The sequence below is a fragment of the Equus quagga genome, chromosome 3, assembly GCF_021613505.1.
Source record: "Equus quagga isolate Etosha38 chromosome 3, UCLA_HA_Equagga_1.0, whole genome shotgun sequence".
NCBI lineage: Eukaryota > Metazoa > Chordata > Mammalia > Perissodactyla > Equidae > Equus > Equus quagga.
The window spans coordinates 47,801,530-47,829,368 of record NC_060269.1 but is presented as its reverse complement, the minus strand read 5'-3'; the positions used below and the strand labels follow the sequence as shown (position 1 = coordinate 47,829,368).

At 34.4% G+C, this 27,839-nt stretch overlaps 1 protein-coding gene across 1 annotated transcript in view; it reads left to right on the top strand.

Annotated features, from left to right (window-relative positions):
- FSTL5 (follistatin like 5) overlaps positions 1 to 27,839 on the top strand; it is a 710,646-nt gene that overhangs the window by 382,578 nt on the left and 300,229 nt on the right. The window contains exon 6 of the mRNA XM_046657076.1: positions 8,821 to 8,941. Within this exon, the coding sequence (XP_046513032.1) occupies positions 8,821 to 8,941 (121 nt within the window). The remainder of the gene's footprint in view (positions 1 to 8,820; positions 8,942 to 27,839) is intronic.

Genomic DNA, 27,839 nt, shown 5'->3' with positions numbered 1-27,839 from the left:
CTGTGACAGTCTCAGATCTCCGCCTCCTCAAAGGATATGGGGTTGGATGGTAGGGTAGAATGGGACATCTATCAAGTTTGTTTTCTTACAGGAGTAGAACAGATTATCACTCTTTCCTCTTCTATATAGGTGTTTTAATTACTATACGACAAAGATAGTATGTCAATCTCAAAGTTATTTTTGTGCAGTTTTGTTTTTAAATATCTAATCTCTCTTTATTGAAAATAGGTAAATGGGCTTTTAGTTGATTTTGTTCTGGGTGGCCCTATGTCTTTTCTTGGATCTGTGCTATATTGACTGCATCCTATCAGAATGAGATGTAGAACTGAATATTCTCTGCCAGTAACCAATTCTGTGTACTAAATGCAAAACCAAACATTCTGGCTTTTCCTGAGAACCATTCTGATAAGGTATGAAACTTTGCTTGTTTGGTGTTCTACCTTAGTTCCACTCCCCAATCTAAACAGGTGTTTGAGGTTCCTCTCTATTATTTGGATCTCTCTCTTGCTTTCGTTAAATTTTCTTCTCCAACAATAAAAATTCAGTGCTCTCTGAGTCTGTGGTGAAATCTGAGCTTTACTAATGCTTGCTTCAATAAAAATTGTCCTAGTAGTAATATTCTCCAAATTTGCTTAATATTCCAATGTATGTCTCACAGAATAATGGCTCACTGTAAAAGTCTCAATAAACATAAAGAATCTTCTTTTTCTTAAAGCATGATCACACACCTGGTATCTTCCGTAAGTGTTGTATAAATGACTAGTGTGGTCAGGCACTCAGCTACATAGTAGCACATTTCTGGTTTTAATAACTTATTTTATTCCTAAAACAGACCTCAGGCATAATGCTTGAAACACAGATTTCAGGATGAAGTGACCTAAGGTATGAGCACGTTTCTCCTGGCAGGCTGGCATTGAGGAAAATGTCATTGAAAGAGAGAAGGTCAATGACCATTTGTAATAAAAAGGAGCATAGAACTCTTCTGGGTGGTTTATTCATGTGGCTGTTGAACTCACTGGAAATATGGAAAGAGTTAAAGTAGACAAAAATATTGTGAATCAGGGGCTAAATTCATTTGTGAATTATAAGGAGAGAATAGGAAAGAATTATGTAGCTGAATGGCCTAAGATTCAAAGGAGTAGGTTCTATCTATCTATCTATCTATCTATCTGTCATCTATCTAACAAAGACTGGTTTAGGAAGAGGAAATAATCCAGAATTGCCAATAGGCAACCATTTAGTTATTGACCATCTTCCTTATATTGAGAAAGAATGGATGTGAGAGAAAAATTATCTTCCAATTGTTAAAATTATTGGACAAATGGCTTTCTTAAGAGGTTGTTCGATTTTCCTAAAGTCAGTATGGTGAAGAACATGTTTTTACAAAAAATGGAAGGCAAAAGAGAGTTTTCTGATCAGAGAACAGGATTTCCAGAGGTCGTTGTGATGGGTTTGACTTGGAAGGGATTGGAGATTCTGTCAGATTGGGAAATGTGCACAACAATATGGGGAGACTTGGAATTTATAGGGTCACAGAAGTAAACCACCAGGGTATGAAGCACAAAGCAACTTGGCCAAGCTGTCTCTTAGAGAATAGACAACTATTTCTTGCATTGTGGTCTGATGTATTTGATCTTCAGGGTAAAACGAGGGAATATGTAGGCAGACTTCACTGGATGGAATGACACCTTTGAGTTTGATAGCAGTGTTAAAAGTTAAACAGAGGCAAACTGAAATTTTAAGAGTTTATTTGGGCAAAAATCCATTTGAATCAGGGAGTGCCAAACCAGAAGTAGTTAAAAGCAATCTCCCAAGGAGGGCTAGAGAGAAACTTTTATAGAGAAAAGCTGGAAGCCAAGTAAAGAAATTATTGATTGGCAATAACTTAAAGCCTACTTGGCTGTTTGTGATTGGTTGTCCTTAGGTTTCAATTTTGTAATCTTGAGGCATTTACAGGCATAGATTTTAGTTTGCTTACATAGGTGTCACAACATTAGAGCCACCTCAATCTAACGGCCTCCTTGTTTAATCTAATATCAGCAAACATAGGGTCCTTGAGTGGAATGGTGGTAACAGCTTGGAAAATCTGCTCTTTAGGTCGGCCTCTCTCTGTTTCATAAACCACCACCAGGAGAATTTAAGTAAGCAAAGGCATTCCCTTGTGATTCTGAGTTTAAATAAGCAGCTGTATTGAGTATATTGATTTAGCTTTTTCTTCATTTGGATTCTGTCATCTTAATAAGCTGATTCACATTAGGAATGCATATTCGAATAACATATTTCCCTAATGTGCACACATGCCATCTCTTTATTAAAATAATAAAAAGAACTACTTGTTCACAGGATTTAGATTATTATGTTCTATATATTTGACTTAAAAAGCCATTTGCTCAATGACTACCATATGTGAATACATTTACAAAATTAAATAAAAAGCAAGAATAAATCAGTCTAGATATTTTTAAGCTAACAGGATGGGCATGGCAATGCTTTTGCACCCTTTGTACTATCAACTTCTTACAAAAATTATTGGAACTGTTATATAAGGAATACACAGTTGATCTTTACTTTGAGTTGATAAAGCCTATTACAATTTTAAGGATTTTTAAAAAGGTTCTGATGTCTAGTCAACATATTTATTTGCTATGAGATTGGTACGAATTGTTTTGTTTCATAGATAAAAAGGTATTTTGGTGGGAACAACCTAAATAGAAATAAGTGAGTACTTGGATAGAGAAGCAAGATAAGTGAGGACTTCCTGGGAATGCCATGGTAATTAATCCTATTTAACATTTTAAAACTCCATAAACCTAATAGGTATACAAAACGGGGCAGGAGAAACCAGGTGTTTAGAATGGCATCAGCAATGCCAGTAGGTGGATCCTAGTAATACCGAGAATTTCCTTTCAAGTGCTAAAGATTTCAGAATAATAATAACAGCAACAATCAGCACTTAGAGAAAGGTAAAGGCTGCAGTTGTTGGTTTCCATGTAACTCAGGGCAAAACAGTACTTTCAACTGTATCTGGAACATTAGTAACTAGTTTCACGTGTTCTGTTGTCTTTAGACGTCTAAGCCAGAAAATTAAAACTGTTGTTAAAAATTTTAAACATAATTATTTGTAGCATTTTTTTCTTTAGAATGTCAAGGTGCATTTAAAAATGTGGCATTCATGTTCAGAGAATCCCTGTGAACCTTATAGTATGCTTTAAAAAGAAAATATTTTTCTTCTCGCTAGTGGTTTAATAATGCTATCTCTTTAGCTGCTCTTTCAAAAGAATTAATATTGGCCCTATTGATCTTTTTTAATGTTTTCTAACATGTTGGGCATGTTACAAAACCTAAAAGAACTTAGAAAATGTAATTTTTTTCATTTAATCCTTTTCATTTAATACACCTATTGCAACATAGCACGAGTTATATATGATCAAATTATTATAATTTGTAATATTAATTATTTACTCTTTATCCTTTCACCTTGTTTATTTTTTTAGAGCGCTATTGGCAATCTGTAACTATCTTTTTTATTTAATTGTTTGATTACATGTTTCCACTCATGCTGTCTAGAATATTAACTCTGTGAGGGCAGAGACTGTTATTCTTATTTACTAATTTCTCTCCAGCCCCTAGCAAGTTATTGGCACATGTTGGTTGCAAAGAAGGGAAATAAAGAGGGAAGGAGGAAGAGAGAGAAGAAGAAAAGAAGAAAAGAAGTAGACAAGAAGGTGTTCATAGAACTAAGTAGCAGAGGAGCCAACACATATTGAATATATGGGAGAAGCTTAAATCTAATGCCAGGAGATGTGTATTTCTACCAAAGGAGTATATTTATTTTCTGACCCTTAGGTTTTGACGTAATCTACACTTTTAGCAAATAAAGAAGTGAATATATCTGCCACTCCTCAACTTCACAAATGTGATGAACTTTCCTTAAAATAGAGAAGGCCTGAACTCTGACTACTAAAACCAATGTGATTCTGACATGGTCATGATTAACCTCAGAAAAATAGTTTGTGAAGGATGAGGAAGAGCTCAGATAATGTGAACATATGAGCGCTATATTTCTCCATGAGTTCATAGCTTCTGTTCTCTTCTGTCTCTACCAAGGATAGTAAAGAAAAAGGCACAGAAGTGGAAGATTCCACTTCTCTGTCTTCCTATACCCTGACACCCCTAATTTCATCACTATGACCTGCCTTGAGACCATCAAAATCAATTCCATGTGTTTTATCCCTTTTATGAGAGTCAATATAATAATCTCAGATTTCCAAGCCATGCCATATCCCCAGAAATCTAATCCCCACACATCTCTATAGCAGGGAGACAATCCTCTACACCAACCTCTAGCACATTCTATTTCTTTTTCCAGTTTTATTTATCTTCAGAGAGCTTATTTATCTGACGTAGTATGTATTTTACTTAGATATTTCTTTGCTCCCTCTTCACTTGCATGTAAATTCCACATGGGAAGGATTTTTGTCTGTCTTGGTGTTGGCTGTTTTTAGAGCCTAGGACAATGTATGGCACATAGTAAACAATCAAAAATAATTTGTTGAATGGATGATTGAGTAAAAGAATAAGGAGAATAGTTTACTTTGGAGAGGGACTTCTTTTTATTTTCCATTTTGGAACAAAAAAGAATATAGTACCAAAACATTGAATCACCCCTGACTTATTACAATTCCTCATGCAGCTTTGACAGTTCTATTACATTGAAATTAAACATGAGCCACAGGCTGGCCCCATGGCAGAGGGATTAGGTTCACATGTCCAGGGTTTCACCGTTTTGGATCCTGGGCATAGACATGGCACCGCTCATCAAGCCATGCTGAGGCGGCGTCCCACATAGCACAACGAGAGGCCCTCACAGCTATGGTATACAACTATGTACTGGGGACTTTGGGGAGAAGAAGAAAAAAAAAAACCCAGAAGATTAGCAACAGATGTTAGCTCAGTGCCAATCTTCAAAAAAAAAAAAAGTACCCCATGTGGGATGCTATGCCTCTGAGCTCCCTTGATGGCATACATTCTGCTGATACTTCTATCTCGTTGCACTGACTCTAACTTCTGTGGAGCCCAAGATTCATGTAACTTCATTTTCCCTCAGGAAAAAATAGTTAAAATTTTAATTTTTTTAGCCTTAAAGAGTTCCAGAAACACTGGTAAATTTGGGAAAGAGCATCACTAGATAGATAAGAAAACAAATAGATATAACAAAAAGATAGCATAATAGATAACAAATGAAATTATAAGTGGCCTCCTTGACCAAAGCTTCATCATAAGATACTTAAATGACAGTTTACTCGGTGAGTCTGAGTATGTCATGAATCGCTAGTTCAGAAGTGACACGCGCGTTTTGAGGAGCCTAGAGTGGGAAGTTTTTGGAACCACTGCCAGACAGTAAATGAAAGAAACTCAGGGAGGTATCAAAGCCCTAGACATTTAGATCCCCTGTGCCAAAGAGTGCTTAATGTATTACTGCACACTGGGGAAGGAAGTCTGTTATACTTTCTTCCCCACAGTCAAACACTCATCACTTTAAGGCTATCAAACTCTGGATGTCTAAAGCAATTTTTCTATACTGGTTGAAAGCTCATAGGAAAGTACTTCCCTCATTTAGAACACCCCAGACAGTGCCAAAGCTTCCATCAGGAAACTGTTGTGGAAGTGGGAGAATTCCCCCTGATTTTCCTCAGCGTTCTTTTGGCTGGTCAAATAATTAAAAAGGCAGGTTAGCAGGAGAAAATCAAACAAAGTTCAATAGCATGTATACATGGGAGAAACCCAGGAGAAACTGAGTAACTCAGCCATTGGCTGAGGCTGCCTGTTTAAATAACTTCAGCTAAAGACGAGGACGATGTTGGAGATAGTGATTTGGGATTTCAGAGGGGAAGACAATTTACTGCAAATGTTTCTTAAACAGGTTTTGCTGGGCCAAAAAAATGGGTTTGTTGTTGTTCTTTTGTCAGACCTATTTTACACCGTATCATAACTATCACATGATATGAGCTCCTTCCTGGAAGGTACAGGCCTTCTATGTTAGTCTTTTAGGCAGTTTGGCTGGGGGAGGTCGGATGCTTTTCCTGAGTCTTCTGAGCCTTTATTTTCTTTAGCTTGAAATAATCTGCCTACCAGAGTGGTGCATCTTGGGGCAGCCTGCCCTGAACCCCATCAAAACCTAAAGAAGAGAAAAAGTTACTAGGAAGTATGTTTTAAGTAGGCTGTTTCATTGACCAAAAATGGAATAAATGAGGAACACATGTATTTGAAATATTGAGGAATAACGGAATGGATCACTTCCTTCCTGTACATAGGCATGATTCAGGATAGATGAACAGGTGCTTATAAGAAGCTCACCAGCCAGAACCATGAGCTTTTCTGGGGCACGCTCATTAAAACAGTATGCCCAGCTTAAGCTGTATAATCATGATCAAATCAAGACCAAGATCACATCAAGATCAAGCTAGTCTTATGCCAAAGCCAGCATTCAGGAAAAAGGTAGAAGTCCATTCTCCTGATGTAATACGTGATTTAATTTGAGTAAAATATTAGAACAGAAATAAATGTGAGACAGAAAATGATGAAGCTTTTCTCCATCTTCTTTCCTCTCCATCTCTTTGCAAATAGGTATGAGAACAAACTAAAAATATTGTTAAAATACCTGACCAAAACCTGCTGTCACTGCATTTTAAAAATTACCACAATGCTGGCTTTACAGATCTTTAGGAAGAGTGTAGTGAAGGAGCATCAAATACACTGACCCCCACCTCCCAGAAAAGTCGTTTTCTGTGATCTAACAAATAACAGATGGAGAATGACTCAGAGCTCTGTTGCTTTCTAAATAGAAAAGCAGTATTTGTTTTCCCGTTAGGCTTAGAGGAGAGACGGCTTCAGCCATTCGGTAGTTTTGTTAATCCCTCCAGCTGGACTGTGCAAAAGTGTAGGGCTTAATACTTGCTATCAACAGTATCTATTTATGTGGATCAACTAAAGCAAATAAATGTTTTGCCGTTTGTTTTTTTTTTCCCTCTAAGGCAGCAAATATCAGCTTAACCAATGAACTGTGAATATAACACACAAGAGTAGAGAACCCACTATAGTGTAGAAGTTACATTTAGCAGTGCATGCACTACATTTGCATACCACTCAGGTGGCTGGGGAAGAGGGCTGGAGGCTCTAGTGACTCACATGCTGAGTTCCATCCTCAGAGCTATCTCTGTAGCTCATCCAGACCCAGGTGTAACTGAACTTTTAACAGAGGAGTATTCCAAAAAGGGTTTAAACAATAGCTCTAAAGGGCCTGGTCCCACAGCTTAGTGGTTGAGTTTGGTGTGCTCTGCTTCAGGCGCCTGGGTTCAGTTCCTGGGCACAGACCTACACCACTTGTTGGCAGCCATGCTGTGGTGGTGATTCACATACAAAATTGAGGAAGATTGGCACAGATGATGGCTCAGTGCAAATCTTCCTCAGCAAAGGAAAAGAAAATAGCTCAAAAACATCTGAGAATCTTTGGAAGTTAGTATTACCAATCTGCCATTGATAAACCAAAGAAAGTCTGAAATATAGTACTCTTCCAACAGAAACAATAACATATCATAAACCTACAACCATAATATACATGAGTTGCTGTGAAAATTCACAGTGAATTATTAAAGTAGAAGCAAGTTATATTAAAAAATCATTACTTTAAATTTGAATGATTGCTTTTGAGTGCACAATATATGTTGTCTTGCACCTAAGTATGCGTATATGAGTACGTGTGTATATACATACACATACACATAAGCTTTACAACAACCATGAGAGATAGATGTTACTATCTTCAATTTCTAAATGAGGAAAGGTAAAAAGATTTGTCAGAAATCATAGAGCTGTTAAGTGGCACTGGCAGGACCTGAACCCACAGCCAACTGACTTCAGAGCCTGTGCTTTCTGATTACACTACACCATGTTTTAAAGACAAAACATTGTGGTGCACAGCTCCAAGCAATGTGAACCGCTGCCTCTGTATGTGGGAGAATATAAAAGAGCATGGAGACAGCTACGCAGCTACCCAGAATGAATAGGAATGTTTGAAAGGGAGCTGTTTTATATGACAGGCAATAGTCAAAAGCAGTAGAGTATAAAAAAGCTACAGCCTCAGTCCATAGGACAGAGCACAGAGTAGAAAAGCAGCTTGATGATTTTCCTCACCCACGCTTGGGTAGATTTCCATCATCAATCGGTGCATTAATTCTATTTGGCTCCTGGAAACAATCATTTGCTTAATAGCTCCTTTGTGACCAAGAGAGTTAATGCACAATCCCACATGGCTTAACTTGCAGCTGGGGAGGAGTTTTTACAGAGGAGAAAAAAAACCTAACTTTAGTTTTCACAAATAATATAAGGATGAAAGTTGGAACAAATTACCTCACTAGTTTTGTTGGAAAAGAGCCGTGTTTTATTTTGACATAGGTCACGGAGACACAGAAGGCAATTTTCACGTGGAGGTATTTCCTTGAGTCAGTATAAATGGAGCAAAATGAGTGAAATACAAAATGTCCTTTTAATGTTCAGATTTTCTGGGTCCTACTGTGAGATTTTTTGTGTTAGGAAGTTTGGACTAAATTCTAAGTACCGATCTTAACTTCAAAAAACTTCATATCTTTGAAACAGTTAAAAATAATTGTCCCATAATTGAAAAACCAGATTTCCCAGATTCAGTTTTTTTCCCAGCTGCAGACTTAAAAAAATCTATTAAGTGATTATTAGATATAATTAATTATACTATAGAAATATTAGGACACAGATATAATTGTACGGTTATAATTTTCTTGTCAGGTGATAAAACAGGAAGAGCTGGGCAAGGATCTTTCCGACTGTACTTTGTATGATCTGGTGAAATACAATGATTTGAACTCCGACAAGCACTTGGCCCTTGAAGAATTTTATAGAGCATTCCGTGAGTATCAGATTCTCTAGTTCCTTTTCGTTCTTTTTCCTGTCCCTTTACACAATACGGTATGTTTTCTTGATCTCAGAGTATGAGCTCTCCCTTAACAGAAGTGATATAATTGAGATAATTTAAGTGTTTGGCTGTATTGAAACACGTAAATGGAAGGGATTTAATAGTTCTAAGTAAAGAGTTGGAGATATTTGATAATCTTGATTCTGGTATAAGGCATTAATTCCACAATGCAGCTTTCAAAGTTCTGTTAGAGTAAGAGCAGCCTTTGACTGGTTCTCACAACGTACGAAAAACAATTTAATTATTTACACAGTGACCTTTATTTTTACTTTATTGGGAAACCAAAATAGATTAATAGGTGGAGTTAGCATATATTTTACTAGCAATAATTAGCATAAGAATGGAAAATTATATTTATGCTGTTACTTTGGAATAATTTATATATGTTTAAACTGCTTAAAGACTTCTTAAAATTGACTATTTGTGCTTTATAAAGCACAGTTATAAGGGTGATTTGGGTAAAAGAATTACCCGCCATGTTATTCTTTTGGAAATAAGTCAAAGAGAAAGCACTCAGAGACAAAAACCAGAAAGGAAAGGTTTAGGAACCATGTGCATGAGAAAGAGAAAAAAATTAAAATAACTGGTTGGTATTTGAAAATTACCAAAGAATCAAAGTTAAACAAGATTTAATTCAGCACCTGAAACCAATGTTTTATATACATATATAAAATATATGTTTATATGTATATGCAATATGTTTTATGTATGTACACATACATTTTATATTGCTTTCCAAATAGCTATATATTTATTTTATAAATATATTGCATATGTATATACATACATATATGTATATATGTTTCCCAAAAAGCAGGAAATAGGGTTTGTACTTGGTATAGAATGATTTTTTTTTTAAATTATGCCTCTGCCATCCATCAGCTGTCTGGTATTGGGGAAATTACTGTATCTGTAAATAAGGATAGGAATTTTCTTATTGCATGATAAATTTATATTAAGACACTGAATTTAACTTATGTAATTTTGGTATGAGCAAAATAATATAAGTGAAATAGTTGCAGGTTACAAAGCTTTAAGGCAAGATATCAACATGCTCTTCAGATTTAATTAAATTGCGTTTTCACTTTAGATTACAAGGCAGAATACAAGACGGATGATTCAGTAAACAGTTGATCCTTGAAAAGCGTATTTCAGGGCTAGACTACTTCTCAAAGATAACAACAAGAAAGCAGAATTATTATTCTACACTTATATGAAGAAACTGTAACAGAGAAGTTAAGAACTAAGTGGCTGAGTTTCATGATCAAACCTATCTCAAAAGAATTATAAAATCTATGTGTTTTCCACTAAAGTTTACTTCAAAGTAAGCATTGTTTTGTCTGCTTAGGATGGCAGGGAGAATATACTGTGGTTTATCAGGGAAGAAATTATATATATTATGTTATGTTACGTTATATTATTTTGTTATATTATATATTACCATACAAGATGGAGGAGTTAAATGCCATAGAGAGGCCTACATAAAATATTAAGTGACTTGGGAATGCAATCTTCAGCTTTGGGAATCAAGGAACCTTTATGAAGTCGGTAACAATTGAATTATTCTTCAGGATGAGTGGATTTGGACTCTGGGAGATGAGACATGGGAGATGGACAAAAAGAATAACAAATAAAAACTCAAGTGTATGACATACCAGGGAATCTAAAGAAACTAGCCAACTGCAAGATCTGTTCCAGATCTGAAATTCCATGGAAACATAAAAATATTACTATTATACTAATTTCTTAAATAAGCAGTCTAATCGATCAACTCCCATTCCCCACCCCCATACTAGTATGCTACGTGGATGTGACTAAAAGTAATTAAAATTTGTAGCAACAGCAGAAAATATTTTTAATGATATACAATTTATCAAACATCAATAAGACAACTAAATGGTATATTTGTGTAGAATTTTATTGAAGATATAGTTATTGTTGATGGAATAGTGGATCTAAAAACTAAAAAAAGAAAACACCAATGAAAACAAAGTGTGAATAATATGCTATTTTTATGACAGCTCAAGAAAGATTGAATAATGATCCCTGGCAATATCAGTAATAAAAATCTTGCTTAAAATACTGCTGCTTGCACCTATCCCGGGGAAAAATGATACTGTGTTTTGGCATATGATTTGAGGTTGCTAAGGAAGGCAATGTAGATCAGTATATTGTTTTGCAATTCAGAAATTTGAATCAACAAAAGTGATCAATAGAGAAATAATAAAACATTGTCCATAAAGGATCTAGATTGTACTAGGAAATACTGAATTTGGATAGAAGAAAATGTATACGATTTAGTTAACTATTAGAAAGTAATATGAACAATTTTATGGAAATTATTTATAGTAAATGCAGTGAATTTAATGAATATTGTAATGATTCTGCCATTAGGTTAAAATTATATAAGAAATTATATAACGCAAGAGATTTACATCTTTAATATTCAGAGTCATAAAGAGATAATAGGTATTGTAAGCACCTGGCAATCAGCAATCATATTATGAGACTTTTCTCTTTTTGGATAATCACAAAACTCTCTCTTAATAATGATAAAATGATGTTCACAGAGTGATTTAGAGAAGATAATGTTTTTCTAAATAATGCTGAATTATCTGGGGTATTTTAATATTCCCTGTGGTCTCACCAAGCAGTTTTCCGGAAGGTATTATTACATTTTCAGTGTGGAACCCTTCTTTAAACGGGGTGTCAAGCTATATGATGGCCCCTCAGAGAGAGCAAAACTAACTTGCCTGGGTTGTGTCTGCATTACCAAAAAGGTATTTGTACTCAAATGTGAATAGGAAACATATCTATTTATTCTCCCCATCTCATAAAATACTTTACAACTAAACCCACTTCAGTTTTGTGAAGTTCAGTGACAAGATTTGTAGAATGAGGTGATTTTAGAAAGTCACTCTATTATAAAATACTAAGTATCATGAAGAATGTATTACAATAGTGAGGAAAACAATCTACTCAAAAATCATGTATTAAGTACCCATGTATATGGAGTGCTGAGATACTTAGAGCAACTTGAAAAGATAGGTTTCCCTTCCCTTAACAATGTGTAATCTCAGACAGACAATGATAAAAATGACAGATTTGATAAGGGTAAAAAGTAATCACTTTTTACAGCCAGAATACATTCCTCCAGAGTTCCTCAAAAGAAAGCCCAGAGGGGCTGGCCTGATGGCACAGTGGTCAAGTTCCCACGTCACGCTTCGACGGTCCAGGGTTCGCCGGATGCGGGGTGCGGACATGGCACTGCTTGTCAAGCCATGCTGTGGCAGGCGTCCCACATATAAAGTAGAGGAAGATGGGCACGGATGTTAGCTCAGGGCTAATCTTCCTCAAAAAAAATAAATAAATAAATAAATAAGAAAGCCCAGAAACTAGTAAGTCCCTAAATGAATATTCAGTAGAATGAACTAGGACCAGAGAGGTTAAACTTATTGTGATCCATTAATTATTTACCGTTAGATACAAGGATAGACAGATTTCCTGTGGTCCAGTTTATTCTTCTTTCTGCCAAGGTATAAAATGAAAGAAATTAACGTAAAGGGTAGCTTGCAAACAGAAAAATGCTAATGGTAAAAAACAGCACGTCATCAATTGTTATTACACTATTACAGTGTTATTATAGCAGTTATAAGGTTTTCTGTAAAGTAGTTTTTTTTCCTTTGTGTATAAGATGAATTATTTTAATATCTTCCAATAGGCATTGGATGTTGAATTATTCTTAATTTTTTTTCCAGAGTTTTTGGTCGTATTAAAAAATCTTTTGATTTTTACTATGGTGTTTAAAATAAATACTCAACGTGAGCATCAAGTATTCTAAATCATGCCTTGTTTGATTAATAAACTTGGAAGTCTATTAAGTGGTATCCAATGAGGTCAGTGACATAGTTTTGGATTCTTAAAGGAAATAGTATATCCTCTGGTCAAATGGTGGACATCTCTTACCCTGACGTTTCGCTGTCTTGAATATTTTAGGTAAAGTGGATAGATTTTTCAGTGCGAAGTTTTCTTACAGAATTAAGAATGTTAGTAGTGCCATTATTAACTATAAGGACTTGTATTAACACACAAGGATGCAGCATTTTATTTTCCTCCAACTCAAAATTAAACTAAATTGTTTGATTAAGTTTGATTTGCATGGAACACTATATTTTTGCTTTAAATCTGTAGGTAAATGCAAGTGATTTGCCCTCAGACAAGATGATCATACGCTGAAGTGAGGCATTGAATTTCAGAAGTGATGTTCAAATAAGTGTTTATATTTACTTATTTGTACAATCAAACTTAATTAAGATGTTCAAGTACTAAAGTGTTCAAATTATATGATTATTGATTTTAGGAATTGTTTTCATCTGCCCTCTCTAGATAACCAAAAATGGTGCAATTGACCATCCAGAGAAGGGATATTTGTTTTGAAAATGCTTTCTATGTACCTTATTTCCTGAGTTAAACCATAAATTGCTTTGACAGTAGTATTAAACCTTAAAATTGTTTGAAATTAGGAGTTTGTATAATTCTAATTCTTGAAATCCTATTCAACTGTTATGAGTCGTAGTTCCCAAAACCATATACATATACTTTAAGGTGTATATGTGTTCTAGTGGCTCAAGTTCTAACGTCACACAAATTTTTATCAATTCAAAACAATCTTTATGTGTGGAAAGTCCAAAAGAAGATGTGTTTCTATTAGGCATAAAATAAACAGGTTTTTGGGGCCGGCCCAGTGGCATAGTGGTTGAGTTTGTGCACTCCACTTTGGCAGCCTGGGGTTCATGGGTTTGGATCCCAGATGTAATCTATACACCACTTGTCAAGCCATGCTATGGTGGTGTCCCTCATGCGGAATGGAGGAAGATTGGCACAGATGTTAGCTCAGGGACAATCTTCCTCAAGCAGAAAGAGGAAGATTGGCAATAGGTGTTAGCTCGAGGCCAATCTTCCTTGCCAAAAGTAAATAAATAAATTAATTAATTAATTAAGTCTTTGCAGGTGTCAGGGTGGGGAAGATCCCCTTTCTTCCCCTCTTTTGTTCTTGTGTCTGGACTAATAGTAAAATTGACACAAGACTAGATTAACAGGAGAAAAACCCAGTTATACGTACGTATTGCACATCGTAAAGAAATGATGATCAGAGAGTGAACAAAGCAGGCAGTATACATATCTTTTACTCAAGGAAACATTAAATTTGTGCAGACTTGACAGGACAAAGAAACTTAGGTTTGGGGTATGTAATTAGGGATGAATTTAAGCAGAGTTTAGTCTTGAGGTAGTAAATTAGCAAGGTTTTTTTATACAGGCTTTTGGGCCCTGAATCCCCAGCTCTGGTGGCAAGGATGCAGGGAGAGAATCTTTCACAGGGTAGATTTGTTTCCTGTTTTCAGTCGGACCAGAGACAGGAGGTTCAGAAAGCCCTTTTTGCTTCTCAAATAACTTTAATTCAAAATAATTAATACACTATTGTGGAATATTTTGGGGTGCCCTGCCCTGGGCCTCAAAACAAGAATAATGCATCACCTGTGAGCATTTGTATTGAAACTAATTGTATAATAGTTCTCTGTCCTTTCTGAAAGAGATTAGGTAATTGGGATTCTAAAATCTAAAATATTAAAAAATATGGAACAGTTATTTTAAATCACCTAACTATTCGTGATTATGTTCAAAATGTCCTCTCTCCTTATAGAAAACACTTCTTAATGGAATATAGATTTGATAATGACATTATATGAAAAAGAAAATTCATTTTTCTAGGAAATCACAATGACTATAATAAAATATTACTTATTGGAACCATCTAATAACCAGGGCAATAAAATATTAATATTATATTAACATTCATAGATATTAGATCATCAGTATATGAAAGATCTTTATTTGAGAAAAATAGCAGAGTCTACTGACCAGAATTAAGACTGTTGCAGTAATATAGGTTAAAGGTGATGGGATGAGAACCAGAGGAGCAGTAGTAATAATACAGGGAACTGATCATATTTGGAAAGTAACTTATAAGAAGAATCATCTCAATTTGATGAGTGATTACGTATGTACCTGGGGGAGAAGGTAGAGTCAAGGATCATATCCAGTTTTCTAGCTTGTATACCGAGAACAATGATGCTCTTCATTAAAATAGGGGACACAGGAAGAGAAGCGAGTTTGGGGACATAAATTGACTTAAATTTTAGACATATCAGCATATTCAAATAGAAACATTTGGTTTAAGAATATTGTGGCCTAGAACTCAAGCGGGAGCTCTGAACCACAAATAGAAATATGGAGCATGTTGTTAAAATCTGATGATCTGGCAGGGAGTGGGGTACCCAAGATGAGTATTTACAGAAAGAAGAGATGGGCAAAAAAGCAGGAGAGAAGTAAAACTAGAACTGAAACTGAAGCTTAAACCAGGGGGAAAAAAACACTTAGAGCGGCAGGAAGAAAATCACCGAAGTGCTATTATGAAATTTTAAGAAGGAATTGTTGACCAACAATTTCCAAGGCTGAGTTCAAAACAAGAAAGTATATGACAGATAAGTGGCCCCTGGATTTGGCAATAAGGAAGTCAGTGGTGACTTTGATCACAGTACATTCAGCAGAGATGCAGGGGTATATGCTAAAGTGCCGGTGGTTGAGAGGTTAGATGTAAGAAATTTGAAAAAAAATAACGTTGAGCAAGGAAGCAGAGCACGTAAGCACACATCAAGTGTAAATTTAGATTACATCCCCAATAGGGTAAAACTCGTCTATGGTTTTAGTAGTTAATATGGTGGTTGCCTTTGGGAGAGTTGAAGAGGGATGGAGTGAGAAACCGAGGTTAAAGGAGGGCTTTGATGGTGCTGGTAATGTACTATTTTTTAGGCCAATAAAAATATCCCGCACTAATTTGGGAAATGCTGCATTACACACCAATATAGTTAATATAAAATAACCGCATACACAGATCTTTGTAGTATGAAACCTTGCAGCAACTTTAATTGCCTGGCCCAGTGGCGAAATAATTCTTCTACTATATATTTTGATTACAAAATTAATTCACATATTTGTTTGTAAGATTATAACTTTCTGTTAGCATTTATAGCATTTACAGCCATATCCTGAGTTTTTGGTAAATACAACTCAATACTGTTGGCGTACAGGTACTTTCCCCTTTATGTTACTGTTTCTCTATCTAGGTTCTTTAGACCTTTTAGAGAAAGGGCTGTCCAAAAGGTGATTTTTTGAGATCCGACACGTAGATGTGTTCCAAAAGGACGTTTTTTTTTGGTTCTAAACAAAATCATTTTTATACACCAATTGTTAATATAAAGACAACAGGTAAGGCAATACCAATTTGAACTATAATTTAAAAAATAGAAATCTTAAATTCTTCCCATTTTAAGATGGCCCTGTCCTCTCCATTGTTAAGAGTACCTTAATCTGTTGTAGCTGGTGTGCCTTCCTGTTTCTCTTTTTACCTATAGCCTCTGGCATTCTTCACACTCTGATCTCTCGCTGGTAAATTTTGCTTGCTGACCTAATGAGTTGTAATTCCTAAAAGCAGACATAATTAGATATTACAACTTCTCTTTCATTTCAAGTGAAACACTTGTATTTATTTCTTCAATTGTTGACTCTTTTTGTCATATGGACGTTGAGAATAAAGCCTTTTCTGACATAAAGTGAAATCGAAATAAAGAATAATAAAATGGTAATTGATCAATCATTCTTGTTTTCCACACTCTACCGTATCTTGTCAATCATAACTTACTGCATCTGCCTTAAAATTACTTTCCCCTGATTTCAGCATAATATTCTAGGAGAGAGTTTGCCTGGGGCTGTTTTTGGACTTTCAAAATCATTTCTGTAATTGGTACTTTGGCTTTAATAACTCCATGTTCTTTATACCAATTTCTCAGAAACTTCTTGAATTGAGCCTTGTATTGTCCTTGTGTGGTTCTGAAACCCTATGTGGACAGCATCTTCTTCATAATGACTCTATGTGGAGATTGCCAGCTACATTGCTGACCCAGATCTGATGCAATTGGGCATGCCAGTGTTGCTGCAGCTTGGCGACAAAGCCTTAGCTTCATTTTAAAGTATCTCAAATTTCCAACTGAATTTCTACTAACAAGATTTAATTTTGAACTGGTCAAATATTGTTCAACAATTTTAAACAATTTGCATGTAATAGATCATGCTTTAATTACTAGCGGTTTTCTGAGTCTCTTCTTTAGGTTAGTCTGAGAAAATGCATTTCATTTACATTTTCCAGTTAAAAGATTCTTTATAGGGTTCTGCTCTGTCAAATGATCCTTTAGGGAGGTGTGTATATCCCATGTGAGTGTTATTATGAAATATAAAATCAAGTGCTTTTAAATATATAATATCAGAAGTCACACATGTTTAAGCAATTAATCTTTTAAAAATATTTTTTTAAAAATTCAAAAATGTGGAAGGTAGAACTTAGAAAGCACATTTTTACTAAGTTTATTTTAATGCATAGTTATTATTCCTTCACTTTTTTTTTTTTTTACCAGCTAAAGGTTGACTTTCTCAGTTAAGAGAGTTCTAACATTTCAGAGAGTAGTTACATGGGTGTAACCCATAAATCATGAATTTTAAGTAGGTCTTATCAATAGCATATAGAAATCATAAGATTTGAGTATCTAATATTAGTGCTAATCCATTCTGTCTTGTTGAAAAAAGGAGAGAAATGAATCAAAACAGGAGAAATGGATTTTTGAATTTTTATAAATTTTAAGTCAAATCACATATTAATAAAAGTTTGGCCAAAAACTGTTGCTTTTATTAACCACCATAATTAATATCCTTTTTAACAATGTCTATTTATTTTTGTTGCCTTATCACTTAAAGAAAACAGAAAGGCACAAAAGAGAAAATAGAAATCAATTTTAAATCCATTATTCAGTTATAATCACTTTAATATATATTAATATATATACACATATTTTATGAAAAAGTAATTATATTATTCTTATATCTTTAAGATTTCTTCTAGTTCTACTTTCTTTTAATTATTTTGGTATTCAGAACATATCTCATCATCAACAAACATAGTTTAACATCATGTTTTTAATGGCTTGCATTGTGTGAATGTACCATAATTGTAAAAATTATAATCATAACAATCCACTTGTTATCATTCCCAAGCTATAATTTCTCTCCTTAAAGATTAACACTGCCCACTTAAAACATAATGCAAGTAAAAAATGTTAATCATCCTGATAAGTTTTAATTTTGTAGCAGTCACATTAAAAAAGAAAAGAAACAAGTGAAATTGATTTTAATAATATTTTATTTATCCAATGTATCCAAAAATATTATCACAACCTATGATCAGTATAAAAATTCAGGAAATATTTTACTTTTTTTTCTACCCAGTTTTGAAATCTAGTATATATTTTACATCTACAGGACATCTCAATTTGGACCAGCCATATTCCAAATGTCCAATAACCACATGTAGTTATTGGCTACCATCTTGGACAGTGTAATAGAGTGCTAAAAAAAATTTATTTAAAATTACATTCCAATTATTTTAAATATAAGGTTAAGCACATATTCCAGTTATAAATAAATAACATAGTGTGAACATTGTGTTCATATCCATTTTTCAGGAAACCAGAAAAATACATACTTACAGGGTAAATATAGTCATCTAAGCAACAAATTATATATGTTCAACATAAATAAGATCTTTATTTTAAAAACAGAGTTCAATAAAATATATTTGTCACCTTATGCCAGTGTCTCCCAAATGTTGTATCATCAATGGATCATTTATTTATTTGTTTTTTTTAAGATTTTATTTTTTTCCCTTTTCTCCCCAAAGCCCCCTGGTACATAGTTGTATATTCTTCGTTGTGGGTCCTTCTAGTTGTGGCATGTGGGAGTCCGTCTCAGCGTGGTTTGATGAGCAGTACCATGTCCGTGCCCAGGATTCGAACCAACGAAACACTGGGCCACCTGCAGCGGAATGCGTGAACTTAACCACTCGGCCATGGGGCCAGCCCCATCAGTGGATCATTTAAATCATATATTCCCTGCTCATAGTTAGCACCTTTAAAAACATATTTTCTAATTTTTTTCGTAATCTTATTCTTAAATAGATGACTATTTTTTTCACTTTGATTTAAAATAAATGAACCAATCATGTAAGTCATCCAGTGAAAACCTATTCAGTCTCAGAATAAAAGTGTTACAAGTCTGAGTTATTTCAGCCCAACAGTTAGCAGTGAAACACTATATCAGGGAGCCTGTAAAACCTGACATACTGCAAGGACTAATGGTTTATATTCAGTTTTTCTAAGTATTAAAAATAGCTCCACACTATTTTTACCTCTGAGAACCCTAGGACAATTAATGTACTACACTGAACATAACCTACTAATTATTTAATGCTTACGAATTACTGAAATAGTTTGTGCAGCCTCAGGGTCATCACAATGAAAAGAAATACACATACGTGTGCAAGTATTTATGTTAATAAGGTATGTGCAAGATATCTTATTAACATGCTTATAGTAATTCATGCATAATACTTTCTATGGCAATTCCTTTTACAGACATTCTAAAACCAGTACCAAATTATTTTTAACAAACATTCTAAGAATTAGCAGAATAAATTGTTGATAGACATCCATCTTTACACTTTTATATGAGTAATTAACTTGATGACTATTACTATTTAAATTATGTATGTCTGACACTCTGTTTAGTAATGCTCAATCTTTTGATTGTTGTACTCCATTTTATTAAATAACAAAGTTTAATTTCTTAAGGAAATTCTATTACAAGCTCTCTCCCTTAGTTTGTAATGGATCTCTATCTCTGCAGTGTTACTTGATGAGTTATTTTTAGTATCATCCACCGTTACTATCATCCTTAGTACATTTTGGAATAATAATTTCCTATAACATAAAATGGTATATTTATCTTAAATTTCTAATGAATATTTCTTATATCCTTAGGTGACAATTTAAAAATAGACTGAAGTTAAATAAATGAGCAAAAAATGAGAAAGAGGCATTTACATCAAGTGCAGTTTAGCTGCCTGACTGAGGATTTTGTGAGGCATGAAATACTGTATATCATGTGCAATGTACTCACTGTAAAATGTGTTCCTCCTAGTGGAAATTGTTCCTATAAAAAAGAGGAAATTTCAGTAAAATTGTTACCAATCATTCAAGTAATGTAACAGATCTCTGTTGTTGGTGACCAGATAGGACTAAAGAAAAGCATCTATGATGTTTCAAACATTTAAAGTGTTACGGAAGTCACAGATTACACATCATCTTGAGAAGTAATGTGCATTTATAGTGACTGCCTGGAGCACATTAAATGATTATTCTCTTCTGACTGTTGCTATAATTGGTCGTTATTGATAATAACACTTTATTAAATAAATAAGTTAGACATCTTAGTATATAGTAGACAATATTTGACTATTCTAAAAGGATGAACATTTTCAACTAAAAGTAGTAATTAGAAAGACAAGGTAGGATGGAAAGAGGAGCGAGAAAGAGAGAGAGAGACAGAGAGAAGAGAGCTGGGAGAAGAGAGAAGAGAGCCAGGAGAAGAGAGAAGAGAGCCAAGAGAAAACAGAAGAGATTGAAGAGATAAAGAAGAAACCCAGGCAAAGAAGAATAAGTGTAGTACATTTTATGTAAGTATTTTGGTTTAAAATTTATCAGCTGTGCAATGATCCAATTACACACTTTTACATATTTAAATTAATATTTCAAGTTGCTGTTATTAACTGTATACACAGCAACCAACATTTGTTCTAGTCCTATGTGATGTTATCAAGGCTAATCACTACAAACACAAAGAAAGATAAGAAACAGTTTCTCTTCACAACTCTAGGAAATTAAACAGAAAAAGACAATTACAAAATAAGGCAGCATGGGATAAAAGTGACCTGTGTAAAACACCATGGGGCAACAAAAAAGGGACCACTCTCAGGGGTGGATTCTGAACAGAGATAACTTCTGAATTAAGTACACCCCAGAACGGGAGTTCTAGAAGACAAAGTTGGAGACCAGGTGCTTTCTGCTAAAGAGAACCTATCAGCAACGACCCAGGCGTGGGAATTTGCAAGTAGTTTGGGAGTTGAGGAAGATGGAAGTACAAAGTGGAAATTAGTGAAAAAAGAGGCTTAGGAAGGAGGTAAGGGCTAGAGCTTGAAATTCCATGAATATGATATGTACTGAGAAACTGAGATAATCTATGTAGTGATAGGCCAGGCACTAGCAGCAATATGGAATTGTCAGATATGAATTTGGAAAGATCATTTATGAAGCTGAGTACAAGATGCAGTTAAGAAAGATCAGAAGTAGAAAGAAAAGTAAATTAGTGCAATCAGTGGTGTGTTGAAGTCAGTGATTAAATTTTTGGAATTTTGCTGTCAAGTGGATGTCACATTGTCAACTAGAAATTGGATTTCCCCCAACACCACGCTGTCCCAGCTCAGGAACCTGGTTTTAAAACATTTGCCAGAACACTACTGACCTCAGGCTGCAATTCTCTAGGTGATAAATTTTGAGAGACTAAACAAGGATAATTGGTAAATAACAGGGTATGGACTTAAGGAATATTTAAGAGAAAGGACCTAAAACACTTGGTGAAGGATAGGGCTCACAATTTCTAGAAAAGACTCTTATAACATATACATTTTTCAATCCAAAATTAGTAATAATCCCATCAACAAGTATGCTGTAATTTACAAAGAGAATGTCTAAAAAAATTAACTGGTGGAAATTCTTTTTTTGATTGAGGTGAAATTGGTGTATAACATTAGGTAAGTTTCAGATATACAGCACTATAATTTGTTATATGCAAACACTGCAAAGTGATCACCACCATAAATGTAGTTACCACCCACTGGTGACAATTCTTGCCTTGTCAAACTTCAAATTCAAAAATACTTTCATTATCTCTAGCAATCTTAATGTAAAATGTTATTATAGTAGAAATAATTTATATAATGAAAAGGAGTTCTGAGAAATGTGTTGAAAATTCTTGAGTGACCCAAGAATTTTTCTTTTAAGATTTTATTTTTTCCTTTTTTCTCTCCAAAACCCCCAAGTACATAGTTGTAAATTCTTAGTTATGGGTCCTTCTAGTTGCGGCATGTGGGAAGCCACCTCAGCATGGCCTGATGAGCTGTGCCCTGTCTGCACCCAGGATTCGAACATGCAAAAACCTGGGCCGCTGCAGCACAGCACGCGAACCTAACCACTTGGCCACAGAGCCAGCCCCTCAAGAAAATCTTTCTTAAAATATGCTTTCTTTTTCTTTTTGGTGAGGAAGATTGGCCTTGAGCTAACATCTGTTGCCAATCTTCCTTTTTCTTTTTCTTTTCTCCCCAAAGCCCTGATACATAGTTATATATCCTAGCTGTAGGTCATTCTAGTTCTTCTATGTGGGATGCTGCCACAGCATGGCTTGATGAACAATCTGTAGGTCTCTGCCTAGGATCTGAACCAGTGAACCCCGGGCTGCCAAGGTGGAGTGTGCAAAATTAACCACTCGGCCATGGGCCGGCTCCCCTGAGACTCAAGAAAGTTTTAACTTTTATTCTTACTGATAAAAATGAAGATTGAAATGATCTGAATCAAAATAAATTAGTTGAACACAGTGAAGATCTGGAACTAGTGATTATGTTTAATCCCATATGTACAATTCATATTTCCATTGACACAATTCATTGTATTAGAATCGCCTTTTATAAGAACTGTCTATATTAACATTCTGTAAAGTGCATAGGTGACAGCTCAACATTGTTTTTAGTGATTGTGTCTTTGCTAGAATATATGAAGTGGTAACATTTTCTTTTGAGATCAAGAGTTTACATTACTGCTACACTGAGTATGATTTTTTACTTAAGGGTTGACACATTTCTTATATGAAGGATACTATTTTTGTGAAGTCTCATTAAAAGTGCAGATTATTTTCCTGCCCTTGGTAGACATTTTGACACTTAACTAAAAAAGTATAATTAAATATTTTAACACCTTTTAACTATGTTTAAACAACAGATGAAAGTGTTATATCTACCATTGCCTATAAATATTCACTTGTTGTTATCACCCCATATTGTAATTAAACGAGTTTATTTTAATACTGTGCTTGAAAAAGATTTTATATTAGCGCTGCATTTCTAGTCTTTATATCTTAAAAAGTAGCACATTTTCACATATAGCTATAGACGTATGAAAGACACAGTGCCCGCAAAAGATTTCCATGTGAGATTATACTACCTCCTTAGTCTATATTTTCAATCTTTTGGGATTTATGAACATTTTCTTATTTCGATTTCAAACTTGTCTAGTATTACTTGCTGAAATATTAGGATTTTTGGGACATTATGATAGTTTATGGAGATAGTAGGATTTATCAATTCTAATTGAGACTATTTCTCAAAATCCAGGCTATGTGGCCACGTTATTTTTTGCCTTTTTAGCAAAGAATTGCATTCTTTTTTTCAAAAGCTACTCACTCTTGCTCCTGGTAGATCCAATAAAGCAAAATAAATTGCATCTGATATTTCCTATCCCTAAAACTCATGTTATAATTTGTGTTGCTGACCTTTTATCATTTTCTTATACGCGGAAGACTGTTCAAAACATACGAATACCCAAAAGCAGGAAAATTTGATTCTAATAGTACATAATTGTCATCACAGAATCAGTATCAGTTGAGAGTGTATCCTCACTTTTAGAAGATTTATAGCTCTAAAAGTGTTAATGGATTTGAACTCAAAAAGTATTATGAACAATTTTATCATGTTTTTCTTTTGATTTTAGCAGAGACATGATATTAGAATGTTGAGAGACAGCCTATGCTAATTTGGTCATTAAGAGCTATTAGGTTTCTTGTAGCATCTATCAGAGACCTCACATAGTAAGAGATGGATGAATGCCGCATGTCACCTCCCTAACAGAAACTTCTGGCTTGGCTGCTGGGTGGTATTTTATGAATATTGGTATCTAGAGTCGAATTTGGTGTGAGACTTGCTTTCATCTTTCATCACACTTTCATAAATAGAAAGAAATATAATTAGGGACGGAGTTATATCATTGTTGTTGCTAATTCATTATATATTGTTAAAGAAAATGTAACCCAACATTATAACAACTGAAGGAAGGAATGAATCATGTCAGCTTTAACTCTACCAGCTCATTCAACTCTGAAATCTATCTGTAGGAGTTGAATGCATAATGATATCATAGTCAGAAATTTGTGGTGCAAATAGATTTTTTAAATTGGTTAGATAAGATTCTCAGAGAGTGTTACTGTACAAAAAATTCTTCACAGTGATGGGCTCATTCGTTATGCATTCCTGACCACATGTTTTTACTACACTTGTTTGTAATGTGAGCAAATCATCTATTATTGAATGAATAGAATGATTAAAAAAAAAAAAACCTTGTATTTCTCATGTTCTTGTATTAATGGTAGAATTTGCACCTTTTGAGCATAACAGCTTAAATGGTTCTGAACTTGTCAGCAATCTAAGCAAGTAAATTTACATGCTGAGTTTTACTAGAAGGGAGAAAAGAAGTAGGTTTGACTCTAAAAGTCTGCTACTTTTAAAAAAATAGGATCCAGCTAAAACACTGTCTCATATGCAACTACATAGTCCTTCATCTCAAAGAACTTGTGAATCTTATTATGCTCATCCATCAGTTTAAAAAATGATCTGTGAACTTACAATTTTAAAAAGCAAATTATTTTTTGCTAATTTTTATATGTAAATTCTGAGATTATGGAAAAAGAAGTTGCAAATGTGGCTGATTTAAAATATATCTGAAAGACATTTCATGTTCATAAGATAGAAAATTTAGTATAGTGAAGATGTCAATACAACCCAAAGTGACCTTCAGATGCAATGCAATCCCTATCAACATTCCACTGGCATTTTTTACAGAAATAGAAAAAGTCATCCCAAAATTCACATAGAATTTCAAGGGACTTGGAATAGCCAAAATAATCTTGATAAAGAAGGACAAAGTTAGAGTTCTCATACTTCCTGGTTTTAAAACTTACTAAAAAGCCACGATCAAACCAGTGTGTCACTGGCTTAAAGACAGACATAAAGCACAGAATGGAGAGCCCAGAAATAAACCCTCACATAGATGGTCCAACGATTTTTGATAAGAATGTCAAGACCATTCAAAGGGTAAAGGACAGTCTTTTGAGTAAATGGTGCTGGGAAAACTGGATATACAGATTAAAAAAAATGAATTTGGATTCTTACTTTATACTAAACATAAACATTAACTCAAAATGGATCAATGGCTTAAAAGTAAGATCTAAAACTATTTGAAGAAAACATAGGGGAAAAGCTTATGAGATTGGATTTGGCAATGATTTCTTGGGTATGAGGCTAAGGGTACAGGCGAAAAAAGAAAAACAGATAAATTGGACTTCAACAAAATTCCAAACTTTCAGGGTCAAAAAACACTATCAAGAGTGCAAAGGCAACCTAGGGAATGGTAGAAAATATTTGCAAATCATCTATCTGCTGATGGGTTAATATCCAGAATATATAAAGAACTCCTACAACTTAACAACAACAAACCAACAATCCAATTAAAAAATGGACATCTGAAATACATATAGGCAAGGAGGTGAAAGACCTGTGTATGGAAAGCTATGACCTTAATGAAAGAAAGTGAAGAAGAGACAAATAAATAAAAATATATTTTGTACTCATGAATTGGAAGAATTAATATCGTTAAAATGTCCATACTGCCCAAACCAATCTACAGATTCAATGTAATCCTTATAAAAATTCCAATGGTATTTTTCACAGAAATATAACAATCTTAAAATTTTTATGGAACCATAAAAGACCCCAAATAGCCAAAGCTGGAGGCATCACAATTCCTGACTTAAAACTATATTACAAAGTTATAGTAATTAAAACAGTATAGTATTGGCATTAAAACAGATGCATGGATTAATGGAACTGAATAGGAAGCCTAGGAATAAATCTACGCATGTACAGTCAGTTTAGTTACCCTAAAGGAGACAAGAATACACAGTGGAGAAACAAGTCTCTTCGATAAATAGTGTTGAGAAAATTGGGCAGCCATATGCAACAGGATGAAACTGCACCACCGTCTTACACACAAAAATTAACTCAAAATGAATTAAAGACTTCAACATAAACCTGAAACCATAAAACTGCTAGAAGAAAACATAGGTGTAAGCTTCTTGACATAGGTCTTGGGGATGATTTTTTGGATCTGACACCAAAAACAAAAGCAACAAAAGCAAACATAAACAAGTGGGATTACATCAAACTAAAAAGGTCCCACCCATGAAAACACAGCCTCTCACACTGAATTCACACTGATGTGAGAAAACATTTCAAATTATATATCTGATAAGGGGCTGATATCCAAACTATAGAAAGAACTCATACAACTCAATAATGAAAAAAATCTGATTAAAAAATGTCAGAAGATCTGAATAGACATTTTTCCAAAGACGACATATAGGTGGCCAACAGGTATAAAAGATGCTCAACATCATTAATCATCAGGGAAATTCAAAGCAAAATCATAACGAGACATCACCTCACACTTGTTCAAGTAGCTATTATAAAAAGAAATAACAAGTGTTGGCTGGGATGTGGAGGAAAGTGAATTCTTGTACACTGTTGGTGGAAATGTAATTAGTGCAACCACTGTGGAAAGCAGTATGGAAGGTCCTCAAAAAATTAAAAATAGAACTATCATATGATCTGGCAATTCCACCTCTTGGTATTTATCCAAAGAAAACTAAAACGGTAGTTCAAAAATGTATATGTATCCCCATGTTCATTGCAACATTACTTACTATAGTCAAGATGTGGAAACAACCTAAGCATCCAGTGATGGATGAATGAATAAAGAAATATATATATAATGGATATATATATATATATGTAATGGATATATATGTAATATATATAATGGGATATTATTAAGCCATTAAAAAAGAGTGAAATTTTGCCATTTGCAACAACATAGATAGACCTCAAGAGCATTATGCTAAGTGAAATGTCAGACAGAGAAAAACAATACCATATGATCTCTCTTATATGTAGAATCTAAAAAAATAAGCTCACAGACACAGAGAGCAGATTGGTGGTTCCAAGAGACAGCAAGTGGTGAGTGGGAGAAATGGGTGAACTATTTTTTTTTAGTTTAAATAAATTGAATAATTTTTTAATGTCCAAAAGACTTTAGACATTTCTCCAAAGAATATGTGCATATGGCCAATAGGCACATAAAAAGATGCTCAACATCACTGATCATTAAGGTAATGCAAATCAAGCCCACAATGAAATACTACTTCACATCCATTAAGATGGCTCTTATTAAAAAATCAGGAAACAGTAAGTGTTGACAAGTATGTGGAGAAATCAGAACTCTGCGCATTGTTGGTGGGAATGTAAAATGGTCAGCTGCTCTAGAAAATGGCAGGTGGATTTTCAGAAAATTAAACATAAAATTGTTATATGATCCAGCAATTCCACTTCTGGGTATATACTTAAACGAGTTGAAAGTAGAGATATTTGTACACTCATGTTCAAAGCAGCATTATTCACAACAGCAAAAAGTGGAAGCAACCCAAGAGTCCATGAACAGACGAAACAATGAACAAAATGTGGTATATATGTACAATGAAATGTTATTCAACCTTAAAAGAAGAAAACTCAGATACAGCCTCCAAAATGAGTGAAGCTTGCAGACATTGTGCTAAGTGAAATAAGTCAGTCACCGAAGTAAAATATTGTGTGATTCAGCTTATATGAAATACCCTG